Source organism: Trachypithecus francoisi, unplaced genomic scaffold (genome assembly GCF_009764315.1).
Source record: "Trachypithecus francoisi isolate TF-2019V2 unplaced genomic scaffold, Tfra_2.0 Lachesis_group1, whole genome shotgun sequence".
NCBI lineage: Eukaryota > Metazoa > Chordata > Mammalia > Primates > Cercopithecidae > Trachypithecus > Trachypithecus francoisi.
In genome coordinates, this window is record NW_022681454.1 from 82,529,750 (window position 1) to 82,545,867 (window position 16,118).

General features: G+C 35.4%; 1 protein-coding gene across 8 annotated transcripts in view; it reads left to right on the forward strand.

The window, feature by feature from the left end:
* Positions 1-16,118, forward strand: part of FRYL (FRY like transcription coactivator) — a 297,483-nt gene that overhangs the window by 161,564 nt on the left and 119,801 nt on the right. For all 8 annotated transcript variants that reach the window (XM_033214725.1, XM_033214724.1, XM_033214728.1 and 5 more), the window contains 6 exons: positions 545-641; positions 9,111-9,190; positions 9,877-9,957; positions 12,351-12,519; positions 13,122-13,214; positions 15,579-15,677. In XM_033214725.1, the coding sequence (XP_033070616.1) occupies positions 545-641; positions 9,111-9,190; positions 9,877-9,957; positions 12,351-12,519; positions 13,122-13,214; positions 15,579-15,677 (619 nt within the window). The remainder of the gene's footprint in view (positions 1-544; positions 642-9,110; positions 9,191-9,876; positions 9,958-12,350; positions 12,520-13,121; positions 13,215-15,578; positions 15,678-16,118) is intronic.

A 16,118-nucleotide genomic window follows, 5' to 3' on the forward strand; every position in this document is an offset into this window, starting at 1 on the left:
GGTTTAAATGCTAACAGATACAATAGTGAACTTTGAATAAACACCCAGTATATAAAAAGGGAAAGAACATAAAAACATGTTAATGCATATGTTGGATTATTAAAAAGCTTTAGGCCAGGTATTGTGACTCATGCTTGTAATTTGCTTTGGGTGGCTCAGGCAGGAGGATCGCTTGAGCCTAGGAATTTGAAACCAGTCTGGGCAATATAGGGAGATCTCTTCTCTAGAAAAAATAAATAAACTTAGCTGGGCATGGTGGCATTTGCCTGTAGTCTAGCTGCTTGAGGTAGGAGTATCACATGAACTCAGGAGGTTGAAGCTGTGGTGGGCCATGTTTGCAGCATTGCACTCCAGCCTGGGTGACAGAAAGAGACCCCTGTCTCAAACCAAAAAGACAAAAATAAAAAACAAAAAGCTTCATATTAACAATTGCTGTAGTACATTTTACATAGTAGGAAAACGGTAAGCAACATGAGCTATTAACTAATAGGTATTTTTAAAGTTATAATCTTAATGCGGTACTAATTTTGGGTTCTTGTTTCAGGGATGAACAGCAACGTGAAAGAGATTATCTTCTTGAAAGGAGGGACTTAGCAGTAGACTTCATTTTTTGTTTAGTTTTAGTTGAAGTTCTAAAGCAGGTAAGCTCTTTTATTTCTGCTAAGTCTGTATTCCTTATTCTTTGCTTGCTGTGCCTTCATGTTTCAGTTACTTTAAGATGCTGTGTCTAGAATTTTAGTCCACATAAACTAAATTCCTGTAATTTAATTATACTTCTTTCAGTTGCCCGGGGCTTTGCTGCCCTGTACCTAGCTGTCATCCTCTCTTTTTTTCACCTTTGTATGCTATCTAAGATATAAAATCTTGTTAGCAAAATGGAGCTGAATGGAAATTGTGTTAATATTGGCTTTTAGCTGTAAACGTATTTGCCTGCCATTCAGCTACTTCAGTCCGTGATTCCACTTTATTTCTCCTCTAAGCCCCCAAGGCTGCATTCCAACATGTAATAATTGTGCACTTTTAATAGAGGAATGGGATGATTTGATAAGGGTACTGAATTGTCATGTGCAAAGGGTTTTCAGTCAAGTGAGAATACCTCAGATAATAAGTTATGAATGTTTACTCATTCAATGAATATTAGAATGCCTGCTGTGTGCTGGAACTGCTTTAGGCACTAAACTCATGAGCTTACACTTGAATGGGATAGATACACAGTAAAGATATGAATATATAATATAATGTCAGGTATAGTCTTAGTAGTTTTACTACTCCAGATCAGTATAAATGCCTGTGCTGAATTTGAAAGCTTTTTTTTTTTTTTTAAAGATCATGGTCTTTGAAGTTATATCATTCAAGGATGATCCATATATTTCCAGGCATGAGCACTGTACTATTTTAAAACAAGTTAGGAAGCCTAAAGGTCAGAATCATAGCAATATGTGACAAACAGCAAATGTAAGATATAAAATTAATTGACAGTCTGTTTTTCTCATAGTATAAAAATATATGAATTGTATAATCAGTTTTATTTAGCTTGTGTTTTTATAAGGAATATGAAAAGACAGTTATTTGGTACTCTGAAATCTGCAAATAAACATTTTAAATATGTAAAATAGACAAATGAGTTAATTAAAGGTTAAATCACTTAAATATATGCATTTCATAAACATTTTTTGGTAGAGGTAGGAAAGAAATCTCCTCTGGGAGTTGTGCTAACAAGCCAAATTTGACATCTGTGATCTCTTCGTTTAACTGAGTTACTAAGACCTTAAGGCAGCAGTAACTAGGGTAGGAAGAGCTCAGGACTGGAAATGACCACAGCCCAGCAATGGACTCTGACTACTGCTCATTGCGACTTATCCCTGGTGTATCTTGTGTGCTAAATGTAGATCATTTAAGTGGATTGGTAACCAGTATTTGTACTTTTTTGCTTAAACAGTATACAGTTTCTTCCTCCAGCCAGAGAAATGGCAGACTCCCTACACTGGCATTCAGGAACCCCAGTGACATGGCCCCATTGTGCCTTCCTCCTTCGTTCATTTCCCATGGCATCCTTTTCTTAGATGTCAGTCCCACTCCTCGTCCTAAAGTTGCCCGATTGCACTGGCTTCAGAACTTCAATTCACAGGCAACCCTGTGGAGGCATTTTTCCTGTCTCTTCCCCCTCATCCTCCCTGTCCTCTTCCCCTCCTTGTTGCCTTTGTAGCCCTCCTCCTCCTCTTTTAACACAGTCCAGATAGGTCTTCATGTGGGAAAAAAAATCTATAAACATAACACTTTTTTTAGTAGTGGGACCCCATCTCTACAAAATATTTTTTTTTTTTAAATTATCTGAGTGTGGTGGTGTGCGCCTATAGGCATAGCTACTCTGGAGGCTGAGGCAGGAGGATCACCTCAGCCTAGGGATTTGAGGTTATGGTGATGTATGATTGCACCATGGTACTCCAGCCTGGGCGATAGTGCAAGACCCTGTCTCTTAAAAAAAAAAAAAAAAACATATATTTTTTTTCTTTGGTGGACGCATTGTTCACATTCACTGCACTGCACAAAATCGTTTCTGACCCACGGTTCACATGGACTCAAAGTGAAAAAGAAATACAGTGGCCTTGATAGCTAACTTTGTCTTTTGATCTGTCACCATATTATTCCAACCTATAGCATCCTTTGTACTTACTTCTTCCCCTCTGTTACTATTATCCCCATACGCTAATTTAAATGCACTCATCAAAAAAAATATATGTTTATATGTATCTCACCAAGAACATAGATACACTTTATTCATCTGAAACCCAATATAGGGATTATTCCCCCTGGTAAAAGGCAAGTCTTTGTAGCTTCTCTAATAAAACTAGAGAAAATGACACAAAAATCAGTAGAACTTTCTGAAACATCACCGCTGACTAACCCAATTTTCTTCTGTCAGAATAACGTGAGGTTTAATAGATCCAGAGAGTAAACAATGTAATATATCTAGAATTTAATAGGACTTTAACTTTTGCCACATATAATACACCTATATTAAAATGTGGTTCAGGATTATTGTGATGAGGCACACAGTCTCTAGAGGATTGAACTGTTGATACATGGTTGTTTCAGTCTTGAGGAGTAAATATTCCTTATAGGTTAGACCTTGACCTCATGTACTAGAAATTATTTGTTTCTTGAATAATTTGTTTTGTCTCTAATAATCACACATTTGGATCTCTTCAAAATGTATGAAGGACTCTATATCCTTTGCGCCAACTCATCATCGTAATAAACCCTGGGAGATGGCCATGGCAAGTACTATTAATATGCCAGCTCTCTTGCTTGCTTTGTAACTTGGGGCAAGTTACTATCCCTGACTCTCCCTTCCTCTATAAAAATGTATAATATCATTTTTGTAGAATCATAAGAATTAAATACAATAATGTCTGATGCATGGAAAGTCCTCAATACATATTATCTGTTATTTTCATTTTACGGGTGAAGAAATGTTCTTAATTGTAGTGATTTTCTGAAGATTATAAAGCAAATTCATTTATTTTACTCCAAATTTTCTCTCTTTAATGATAAAAATAAACTTAATTCTCATTGGTAAAATATGTGATACATTAGGTTGAAATGGTCAGTATTTTTAATTATTGTTATACTTTAATACTATGTTATCAAATATATTATATTTATAATAAAATAATATTATTTCTGGGGTACATGTGCAGAACATGCAGGTTTGTTACATGGGTATGCACATGCCATGTTGGTTTGCTGCACCCATCAACCCATCATCTACATTAGGTATTTCTCCTAATACTGTCCCTCCCCTAGCCCCCGACCCCCTGACAGGCCCCAGTGTGTTATGTTCCGCTCCCTGTGTCCATGTGTTCTCATTGTTCAACTCCCATTTATGAGTGAGAACATGCAGTGTTTGGTTTTCTGTTGTGTTAGTTTGCTGAGAATGATGTTTTCCAGCTTTATCCATGTCCGTGCAAAGGACATGAACTCATCCTTTTTAATGGCTGCAGAGTATTCCATGGTGTGTATGTGCCACATTTTCTTTCTCCAGTTTGTCATTGATGGACATTTGGGTTGGTTCCAAGTCTTTGCTATTGTGAATAGTGGAAATGGCCAGTATTTTATAAAATTGAATGAAAGTTTTTATTGTAACAAGTTAGACAAAGAGCTAATATAAATATCATGAAATTAAGTAGTGGAATTCACCTTGGAAACATAATTAATTCCAGATAATAGAGGACTAATTTTACTTTTCTAAAAAAGTCATTAGAATAAATTTGGGGTAGTGCCTAACTAAAAGTAGTATGTTAGTACCAAAGGACTTAGATCCATGATAAAAGCATGTTTAAACAGCAGTATCATATTTATAAAGTTTGAAGCGATACTCTTTTTAATATTGAATTTTAGTCATATGTTCATTCTTTAAAACAAACAAGAAGTTGAGAAACCTAGTTTGTGAGCCATTTCAAGCTCTTGGTTTTATTCATACTATTGTGAAGTGTCAGAAGGTGGTGATATCTTTTATGTCTACAGAGTAGATTGTTTGCATTTTCAGACTTAATAGCATTTTAGATATTGATGAGCAGTCCCAAAGGTCCATGTGGGAGGGGATTTGTCATTCTGCTAATGTGTGATGTTGTTTACACTCCTTGGTGCTGATAATTGGTTGTTTAGCTAATGAATGGACTAGTCCAACTTCCCACTATCTTAAGCTCTCTTTTTTTGTTCTTTACTTTCGTAATGTGATAAAAGCATTAAATTTTTGGCAGTGGTAGTGGAAATAGCCTTAGAATAAATCTGAATATTTGTTATTATAGTTTCTTTCTTTCTTTCTTTGTTTCTTTTTTGAGATGGAGTCTCACTCTGTCGCCCAGACTGGAGTGCAGTGGTGTGATCTTGGCTCACTGCAACCTCCATTTCCCTGATTCAAGCGGTTCCTTTGCCTCAACCTCCCAAGTAGCTGAGATTATGGGTGTGCGCCACTACACCTGGCTAATTTTTGTATTTTTAGAAGAGATAGGGTTTCACCATGTTGGTCAGGCTGGTCTCAAACTCCTGACCTCAGGTGATCCGCCTGCCTCGGCCTCTCAAAGTGCTGAGATTACAGGCATGAGCCATCGCACCCAGCCTGTTACTATAGTTTCTACTAGATTTTCTTGCATGTTGAAGTTGAATTAGAGCTGCGTCTAAAATCACACCGGTGACAAGATCTTAGACATTCTTGATACTCAAGATGGAGATACTACTCCATGAAAGTAGAACTTTTTCTTTGTGAGCTGAAATGAGATTATTTTCTCTTTCTTCTTAGGAAATTCAGTTTGAGAATTTTTTTTTTTTTTTGTAACACTGAAAATAAGAGGAGAAATAGGGACTTTCAGGATGTCTGTATTCTGATAATGTTCATTCTTAAAGGAAAATTTTTAGAACTTATGTATTTTTTATCACACCTCGAACTCTCTCTCAGCAGAACTTATGTATTTTTAATTAAAATTAAAGATCAGATGTATTTCTTCTTTCACTTCTCTGTGTTTCTCTTTCTTTCCTGGCAGTAATATGATAGGACCAAAGTTTTCTTGCTCATTTGTTTTATTTATTCAAATGCCTTTTTTTTCTTTTTTTTTTGGATGGAGTCACTCTCTGTTGCCCATGCAGGAGTACAGTGGTGCAGTCTTGGCTCATTGCAACCTCCACCTCTTGGGTTTAAACGATTCTCCTGCCTCAGCCTCCTGAATAGCTGTGATTACAGGCACGTGCTACCATACCCGTCTAATTTTTATATTTTTTAGTAGAGACGAGGTTTCGCCATGTTGGCCAGGCTGGTCTCGAACTCCTGACCTCAGGTGATCCACCCACCTCGACCTCCCAGAGTGCTGGGATTACAGGCGTGAGCCACTGTGCCTAGCCTCAAATGCATTTTCATATATCAGAATCTAGGGACATAGTATATTTTAGAGAAGTACACAGCAACCTCTTAACTTCATTTCCCTCATCTGTTAAATAGGAGGTATACCTGTATCTTGTAAGCCTGCTACAAGTGTTATAAACACAGAAAGCGTAGATGGTGGTAGTAGGGTGGCAACAAAGAGCACATAGCATGGCTGAGTGTTGTCCGTGGCCGTCATTGTTAAACTTCAGTCATAACTGGAGCAAATATAGTAGTCTCCCTTTATTCTCAGGGGATATGTTCCAGCACTCCTAGTTGGTGCCTGAAATTATGGATAATATCAAACCCTGTATATACAGGTTGAGCATCCCTAATCTGAAATGTCCCAAAATCTAAAACTTTTTGAGCACCAGTATGACACTACAAGCGGAAAATTATACACCTCGCCTCATGTGATGGGTTGCAGTCAAACACAGTCAAAACTTTGTTTCATGAACAAAATTATTTAACATATTTTATAAAATTTCCTTCAAGATATGTGTATAAGTTGTATATGAAACAAACATATTTTGTGATTAGATTTGGGTCTTATCCCCAAGATAGCTCATTATGTATATGTAAATATTCCAAAATTTAAGAAAATTGGAAATCCAAAACCCTTCTGGTCCCAAGCATTTCAGATAGGGGATATTAAGCCTGTATTATGTTTCTTTGTATACGTACATACTCATAATAAAGTTGAAATCATAAACCAGGCACAGTAGAAGATTTACAACAATAACTAATAATAAAATAGAACAGTTATAACAATATACTATAATAAAAGTGTATGTATGTGGTGACACACACACACACACACACACACATGCACACACAGTATTTTCAAACCATGGTTGACCTTGGGTAAGCCACAGAAAGCAAAACTGTAGATACAGAAGAACTACTGTATAGGGGAGGAAAAAACTTTTTGCTCTACCTTCTTGGATTTAGTGCCTGGGGCCCTACAAACTAAACTGACAAGAGAAGGATTACCAGGGTCGAAAGGTTTATTACGAATGCACATGGATGCCTCGTAGTAAATATGTGAAGATCCAAAAAGTAATACACTTTTTTTTTCAAAGATCCAAGTACAGACTGGAATATATACCATTTTAACAAAGAGTGATAAGTTGTAGAGTAGTGACAAGACAAAGGAAAAAGGTTTTGGCTTCTAGAAACAGTAAAATTGTGGGAAGGTAAATATATGCAGAAAACTAATGAAATGTAATGGTTATTTAGTAAGGATTGTAGAGGAAACTTTTCCTGCATCTGCTCTTTCTCAATTGCCTTTGGCTCAAAATAATCTGCATGCCAAATTATATATTGTAGGGTGACATACCTGATCTCCTTCACTAGATTGCATGCTCCTTTGCAACAATATATACAAAACCTCACTTTTTTACGTTATCTCTACTATTTGGTATTTTCAGACTTAATTTTTTTCCCATGAAATAGGTATAAAATTATGTCTTGCAGATTTTCACTCTCCTTATGATTAGTGAAATTAGGCACCTCTGTCAAAGCACAAAACCAGAAAATGAGAAAATATACTAAAAGTTATTTCACGTAAATATATACAAATATAGTTACTTCAAATTGTTTTATAGATGCATTGCAGCTCTAATAAAAATCCTAACAGTTTTTATAGAACTTGAAAAGGTGACTGTAAATGGAATATGGAAGAATAATGGCCAAGAATAGCCAAGCCATCTCTGAAGAAAAGTAAGGAGAGGACCTGCACTACTAGATACGAGAACTTATTATTAAACTCTAGTAATTAATAAGATGGTGTGGTTTTGGTATAGACACATACAAATTGATTGATAGAACATAATGGAGAGCTCAAAAATAGACCCACATTGTCAGGGTCTTCATATTTCTGTAAGTTCCACATCCATGGATTCAGCCAACCTTGGATCAAAAATATAAAAATACCCCATAAATATATACACCTGGTAGGTACCCACAAAAAGTAAAAATTAAAACAATATATATAAATAAAAAATAATAATACAATAATAAATAATAGAAAATGCAGTATAACAGCTATTTATGTAACATTTACATTGGATTACATACTGTAAGTAATCTAGATAGAGATAATTTAAAGTGTATGGGAGGATGTACGTAGGGTTATATGCAAATACTACACCGTTTTATATCAGGAACTTGAACATCTGAAGATTTTGCTATCACGGGGTTCCTGGAACCAGTGCACCATGTATACTGAAGGATATGTAGAACTGTGTAGAACTAGAATATGTGTTAGCTATGACTTGTAAGCTCTTTAACCCAGCAGTTCCTTCTTTCGGAGTCTTTCCCATGGAACTCTACAAGTATATAATGTTAAATGCACAAGATGTTTATTGTAGTACTACTTGAATATTGAAAATCTGGATTGAAATGTTCATTAATGGGGGCTCCTCAAATTGTGATATATACATATTGAATATTATGTGGTTGTTAGAAAGTATAAAGAGGAGCTCTAAATACTGACATGGAAAGATACATTATTCGGTTAAGTGAAACTAAGGAATGCACGCATGCCTGTGTGTGAGGATGTGTAGGAAAAAGTCTGGAAGGATGTACATGAAGTTGTTAATAGTGATTATGTGTGTTGGAGGAGTAGGGCTTTTATTACTGGTTTAAATTTTTAAAATTTGTTTTACATAATAGGAACTAGCATATACTTTTTTTGAGTTGAAATGAGAATATTTAAATGTCAGGTTTTTAATAATGAGTCTATAAATAGTTTAAGATTGTTAGAAAAGATAGTGTCCCTTGTGGCCATTTTCATGATAGTTCAAAATTGGGCTATATGAAATGTAGGGCTGACTCATTACAAAGGTGCTTTTCTGTAAGTGTTACAGGGAGGTGTATGTGTCTCTTTAGCTTTCTGACAGTAACTATTAAGCAGTAACAACTCTTGCTTTTCCCACTGCATAGTCCATAGTTTAGTGATTTGTGATTATGAAGCTAGTATTCTTAAATTTAGAACTTGTGAAATTTGATGAGTAACCAAATTCTTAGAGAAAATGAGATTCTCAGAAGAAAGAAAGATTGACAGACTAGTAATAATCCCATAAAAAGTAAGATTGATTATTGGTTTAATTAGTTGAATTGATGAGAATACTCATGAAAAACCAATAACTTATTTAACTCTTACTTACTTGATAATGTTTTTAAATTCTAGATTCCTGTTCATCCTGTACCCGATCCCTTAGTTCATGAAGTTCTAAACTTAGCTTTTAAGCACTTTAAACATAAGGAAGGGTAAGTAAAATACTAACTTGGGATTGTTGCCTTTTTTTTGCAATCCAGGTCTGGGCTATTTGAATTCTTATTGATAATTTGTTTTGAGAGTTCAAGGCAATTATTATCTTCCTTTTTTTTTTTTCTTTCTTGAGACAAGGTCTCACTTTCATCCAGCCTGGAGTGCAGAGATGAGATCATGGCTCACTACAGCCTTGACCTCCTGGGCTCAAGTGATCCTCCCAACTCAGCCTCCTGAGTAGCTGGGACTACAGGTGCATGCCACCACACTCAGCTAATTTTTTTGTATTTTTTGTAGAAACAGAGTTTTGCCATGTTGCCCAGACTGGACTTGAACTCCTGGGCTCCAAGCGATCCACCCAGCTTGGCCTCCCAAAGTGCTGGGATTATAGGTGTGAGCCACTGCACCCAGCCCCCATCTCTTTTAAATCCACAAAAAATGCTGATTAGAAAGATTTTGTAAAAATATTTCTTAGTACTACAGATTGGATATGTAAGAACCAGAAGGTTAAATATCATAGTAAAGTAAAATTGAAGGTAGAATACAATTAGTATTGCTTTTATCATATAAATGAATATTCAGAGAAAATTATACAACACTCTGATAGGAATTTTCAAATGTATTAGGAAAGAGAGGTTGTAGAAAAATTTAATGAAATGTTATGTTTGTTCTTTTATTATTTTAGATATTCAGGAACCAACACTGGGAATGTGCATATTATTGCGGATTTATATGCAGAGGTGATAGGGGTTCTTGCCCAATCAAAGTAAGTTTTATAAATCACCCATTTAGATTTTCTTTGCATTTTAGAATGCTTCATTACCAATGAATACAGTAGATACTGATAGTTCTAAATCCACCATTTTCATCATAGCACTAAGTCAGCTCCACCTTTTATTACTTTACTGCTCTGTTTCTCTGAAACTCTTTAATAGTCATACCTCAATTTCACCGCTTGTTTTAATTTTATTTGGGGTTTTCTATAAATGTCTGAATCGAACAAATCAGAAATTGCCAACCATCGTTAGGACACTATCTTTTTCCCTATATTTAACAATTCTGTTAGAAGCTTTTTTTAGAACTCTTTACAGAGCTAATAATTATTTTCCAGGTGAGAACTTTTATTCTTCAGATAGCAATGCAGTGTTTTCTAATCATATTTGTTTTAATGCTAAACAGAGTTTGAACTGGTAAAAGAGACACCAAAAAGGAAAGATGAAAGATACCAGATTACTCAGTTAAAAGTGTTATTCATTAGGAGTTATACACACTGAGTTGTACTGAACCATCACTTTAGTAAACAGTAAAATATATTTGTCATTAGCAACTTGTGGTTGCTGTAACAATTATGGAAGATTTTGGATTTCCTTTGTTACTACTGGGAAATTTATAAGGAAAAAAGTATCAAATGATATTTTCTTGGATGCGTTTTAAAAGAGTCTTTGGCCCTGAAATCATCATATAACAAACAACCTTTCTAAATTCTAAGAAGGCAAGTAAAATTATTGTTAATGTTTAAGTAGTTTGCATTTTAATATTAAGTGAAATATTTTATTTAGCATATTTTTAAATTTTTTAATCTACTAGGAACCCTTGTATAGCCAATACTATAGAACTTAGAATATGGTTTGAGTATTTTAAATAATTTAGAGATAGATGATAATTTTTTAATATCTTATGGTTTGAGTATTTCAAATGATTTAGACATCGACAGTATCATATTAATATCTCACATGTAATTAGATTGACACAAAAACATAGATATGAGCAGTGATGTATTTCTCTTTATGTCAGTTTGTTTATGTTATTTTTATTTTTGTCAAAACTGAGTTTCTATCTCAGGAATATAGACCAGAAATTCTAAATAATATATTAGCAAGTTGGATCCGGGAGAACACTCCATCATGGCTAAGTTAACTCTAGATGGCAAGGATAGTAAGTCCAAACAGCCAGTAAATAAATGTATGAAATGGTACTCAGCCTCACCTGACTAGTGGTAGGAGAAATGCCACTTTAGAGCAATATTAAGGTGTTTTCTGCTCATGCATGTAATAAGCATGGGAGAAAATGTGAAAGGATCCACTTTGAGTTAGGCTGATAGCACCTAAGAGGGCAGGTGGTGGGGCTGAGTGGAAGTGGGGAAGAGAAGGAGATAAAGGTTGGGGGTGTATGTGAATCTTGGTGTATGTGTTTTCTTGGTTTGTAGTGACTAATAGTTTTTATAAGTAGTTTAACAAAAGGAAAAAATCCTTAGATTCTAATATTTCAGTGGAAAGAGTTTATCCATTTTATAAAAATTTTCTTAATGAAGTGCTAAAGAATACAATCATGAAAAATGATATCATAGTCTCTAAGATTAAAATCAAAATAGATGTTATATTTCAATCATGTATCCATATTTTGTTAATTTTTTTGTTGTTGTTGTTCTTCTCACTGTAGTCAGTGACCATTGGAAAGCATGCTTTGAGGTTTTTTTAACTTTAAGGAACTGGCTTCCCCAAGTAACATTATCAGTAAAATCTTTAGTTGTTTCATAATATATAGGGGGGAGGTGGATAATTAAGTATTATTGATTAATAAACTATTAGATGTCCTTTTCAAATGTAAGCGAAGAAAAGCTTACTAGCTTTAACAGTTGTGATTTGAATCCAGGATGATGCTCACATTTCAAAAGCCTTTTGCCAGTGTAATGATGTATTGATTTTAAGTGATAATTAGTACCGTGGGATTGATTGGATTATCTCTGTGAAAAACTTTATAGTCTTCAATATGCTCGCCATGTAACTAATTACAGATTTTATATAAAAAGAGCCTTAAAAGTTGGAGACACTGATTTACATGGTGATGTTTTGTGGGTGGGTTTTTTGATTTTTTTTATGGTTATTAATTAAATGGTAATGGTGGTATATTGTTAATATAGGAATAAAGAAATCCTATTATTTCTCCTTCAGAAACTTTTAATTTAATTTTAAAATAAATGAACAGCAAATTTATAGTAGCAATTTTTATTTTCCTCTGTGTGCCTTTCTGGCAACTGTAATGAAGGTAGAGAAAGGAGATGATATTTAGGTAGCATACCTTTTGATTTTTACTCTTAAATATCATGTGGAAAGTAGTGTTTTTAATTCAAATCAAATGATGTCTCCACGTGTATTAAAGGTTTCAGGCTGTAAGGAAGAAGTTTGTGACAGAATTAAAAGAACTGCGACAAAAGGAACAAAGCCCACATGTGGTACAAAGTGTCATCAGCTTAATAATGGGAATGAAATTTTTTCGAGTAAAAATGTATCCTGTAGAAGATTTTGAAGCATCATTTCAATTTATGCAGGTGATATACCTTCTAAATGACACTAAATAGAGCAAGCCTAACAGTTCTTGCTCTTCATGACTTTTTAAAAGAAACAAAATATACGTAAATTAATGGCATCAATTTTAGTCTCTTATTCCATGTGTTAAGTTGTCATAAGTGTAAATTATTTTTTTTTTGTTTTTCCTTGAGACAGAGTCTCACTCTGTCACTCAGACTGGGGTGCAGTGGCATGATCTCGGCCTACTGCAGTCTCCACCTTCCTGATTGAAGCGATTCTCCTGCCTCAGCCTCCCAAGTAGTTGGGATTACAGGCGCCTGCCACCAGGCCCGGCTAATTTTTTTTTTTTTTTTTTTTTTTTAAGTAGACGGGATTTCACCACACTGGCCAGGCTGGTCTGAAACTCCTGACCTCAGGTGATCTGCCCGCCTCAGCCTCCCAAAGTGCTGGGATTACAGGTTTGAGCCACCAGGCCTGGCAAACTTTGTTTTTTGACTTGAAGATGCATTGACCTTAGTTTTTTGGTAAAATGGCAGAGTGTTCACAAAATTATTGTGATATTACAAATTCTTTAACCTTTCCTCTTTTGTTAATCTAAGTATATACCCTCTTTCCCTTTAAGGAATGTGCTCAGTATTTCTTAGAAGTGAAAGATAAAGACATAAAACATGCACTTGCTGGTTTATTTGTGGAGATTCTTATCCCTGTAGCTGCTGTAAGTATGTTTTTTTATTTTTGTACAATTTGTATGTTATACAAGAACCTTATCAACCTTATACTTTCATTTTTTTCCTAAAAATACTTACATGACAATAAGCTATGGCCTTGGGAGGACTCACCTCATTTGCTTCCTGTTGCTCAGAGGTCTCTTCCTTTTGTTGATCATACAGTGTTTTAGATATCATTTCATGTATTTTGTTTTTTTGGTTGTTTCAGATGGTAGGGGAAATCCAGCTCCCTTCACTCCATCTTGGCTAGAAATGGAAATTAATTACATTAGTTTTGTTCAGATTTTATTCTAGTTAACATCTCAAAAAATGAAGAAATGTATTACATATTGAAAAATTGAACTGTTTTGGCTTTCATTTTTAAACATTGAATTCACTGACTTGTGACCTATGGGCTTATATGAATTGGTTTATAGTATTCAGGTCCTGCCTTTAAAGCATGTTTAGAAAAGGTGAACAGAGAATTGTTTTAAAAGTTAAGAATTTAAAATATTAATGAGAGTGACTGACATGTTTTTTTAAAATCTGTTTTGCATTGAAGATTTTAAAAAATGGTGACACACAAAACTCAAAAATTAACGGTTTGCAAGTGGTTTATTGGAGTTACACAGCCCCCATTTCCTCCCACCCAGTTTTTAGCCATATGAATTGGGCTCATTTTATAAAAAAGAAAACAGGCTATCATGTATAAGTCATGTCAGTTTTAGTCTTTTATTAGATATGCACTTTGATTTCTTTTCTTGTAAGTTGTTTGAATTACTGCTTATTCCTTCCAAATGATCATTTGCACTTCCTCCTTTGTTTGATCATCCATTTTTTTTTTTTCTGCCCGATGGCTGAGATTAGGTTTTGGTTTTTAAGGCAGTTCATGAAAAGGAGCAGGTTGTAGAAAGAGAGGCTCTTGACAATGGTCCATTATCATCATGTTGCCTGATTCTTTTATACCATATTTGCTTTTGTGTCCAGGTTTATTAGCCTGCTAGGGCAGCCGTAATAAAGTACTGCAAACTGGATAGCTTAACAACAGAAATGCATATTGTCTCATATTTATGGAGGCTAGAGTGTAAAATCAAAGTGCCAGCAGGTTGGTTCCTTCTAAGGGCTGTGAGGAAGAACCTGCTCCATGCCCCTTGCTTAGCCTCTCGTGTATACTGAAAATCTTTTGTGTTTCTTGGCTTGTAGAAGCATGGTTCTGCTCCCTGCCTTCATTGTCACATGGCATTCTCCTTGAGTGTATGTCTCTGTTCAAATTTCCCCTTTTTAAAAGGATACCAGTTATGTGGATTAGGGTCTTCCCGATCCTAACTTAATTAATGTTATCTGCAATGACCTATTTCCTAATGAAGTCACCTTCTGATGTGTATGGGGTTAGGACTTCAACATGAATTTTGGGGGATATGATTCAACCCATAATACTAGACCTCTGCACATACAGCTCCTGCCTGGAACATTCATGCCTCTCTGGTAACCTCCCTCCCCTCTTTCTCTAGCTGGCTTCTCTTTCTTTACTCATTTATGTATTGAGTGCGTTCTGTTTGTCAGGTCTTCATCTGTGCACAAGGGAACACAACAATTAATATGATAGGAAAGACTCCCTAGTACCGTATATTTTAATTACTAGTGCAGGAATAGAAAATAAACTAGTGTATAAAATAGGTAGTATGTCAGATTGTGGAGAGTAATGTGAAGAAATGTAAACAGGGTAGGGGGCATAGGATTGCCAAAGGGGTGAGGGAGTTGAAATTTTAAAAAGAGTGTGATTAGGAAAGACCACCACCTCAAAAGAGTTGGTAGCAATTGAGCAAAAACCAAAGGAATGAGACAGTAAGACTTCCTGTGTCTGTGGGAGGAGCTTCTCGGGCAGCAGGCCCCAGCGTAGACATCCTAAGGCAAGAAATGCTTTGATGCGTTTTAGGAACAGCAAGGAAGCTCCTAAAGCTGGGTCCCCATGCACATGGTCAGAGGGCGGGAGATAAGGCCAGCAAGGTTAAATGGGAGGCTTTAGCAGTATTTCTGGTAAGAGATGTTGGATGCAGCTTAGATGTTACTTCCTTGTTGAATTTTTCCATAGGGGCCCCTTTTGAGTACTCCAGGAGCACAGAGAATTTGCTCTCAGTGGACCTGTTATACTGTGTCCTCTTAGCCTGTATTCCCACTTTGTGCACTCAGGGCTAGGACCAGGTTTATCTTATGTACTTACCATTTGGTCACTTGGCACATTGTAATACTTCAGTGAGAGTCTCAGTGAATTATTAACCAATTTCAAACCTTACAGAAAGTTCTTGTAATCTTTGTATAGTTTAATCTAACGTCTGTAATCATTTTCTTTGTTTGCATTATCTTTTTACTAGACTGTTAAAAATGAAGTGAATGTTCCCTGTTTGAAAAATTTTGTGGAGATGCTTTATCAGACTACTTTTGAACTCAGCTCGAGAAAGAAGCATTCATTGGTATTAAGAAACATTTCAAACCTTTTCATATTTAATTGGGATTTTTATAATTGATTTATGAATTCAGTGGAGATTAAAGAGAATGGTAAAATCTGAAATTGTAAAATCCCTGAAGTGCAATACAAGGGCAAGTTTTACATACGTATTTTTTGCATTGCTCTATTTAAATGTTCTGTTCTTAATTTTACTAGCTCTGCATTTGTTGAGTTGTTCAGACTTCCTTCTAGGTAGTCATGCATTGCTTAATAATAGAAATATGTTCTAAGAAATGTGTCGTTAGGCTATTTCACTGTGCAAACATCGTTGAATGTACTTACACAAACCTAAGCAGTATAGCCTACTACACACCTAGGTTATATGGTATAGCCTATTGCTCCCAGGCTGCAAACCTGTACAGCATGTTACTGTACTGATTACTGTGGGCAGTTGTAACAGAATAAT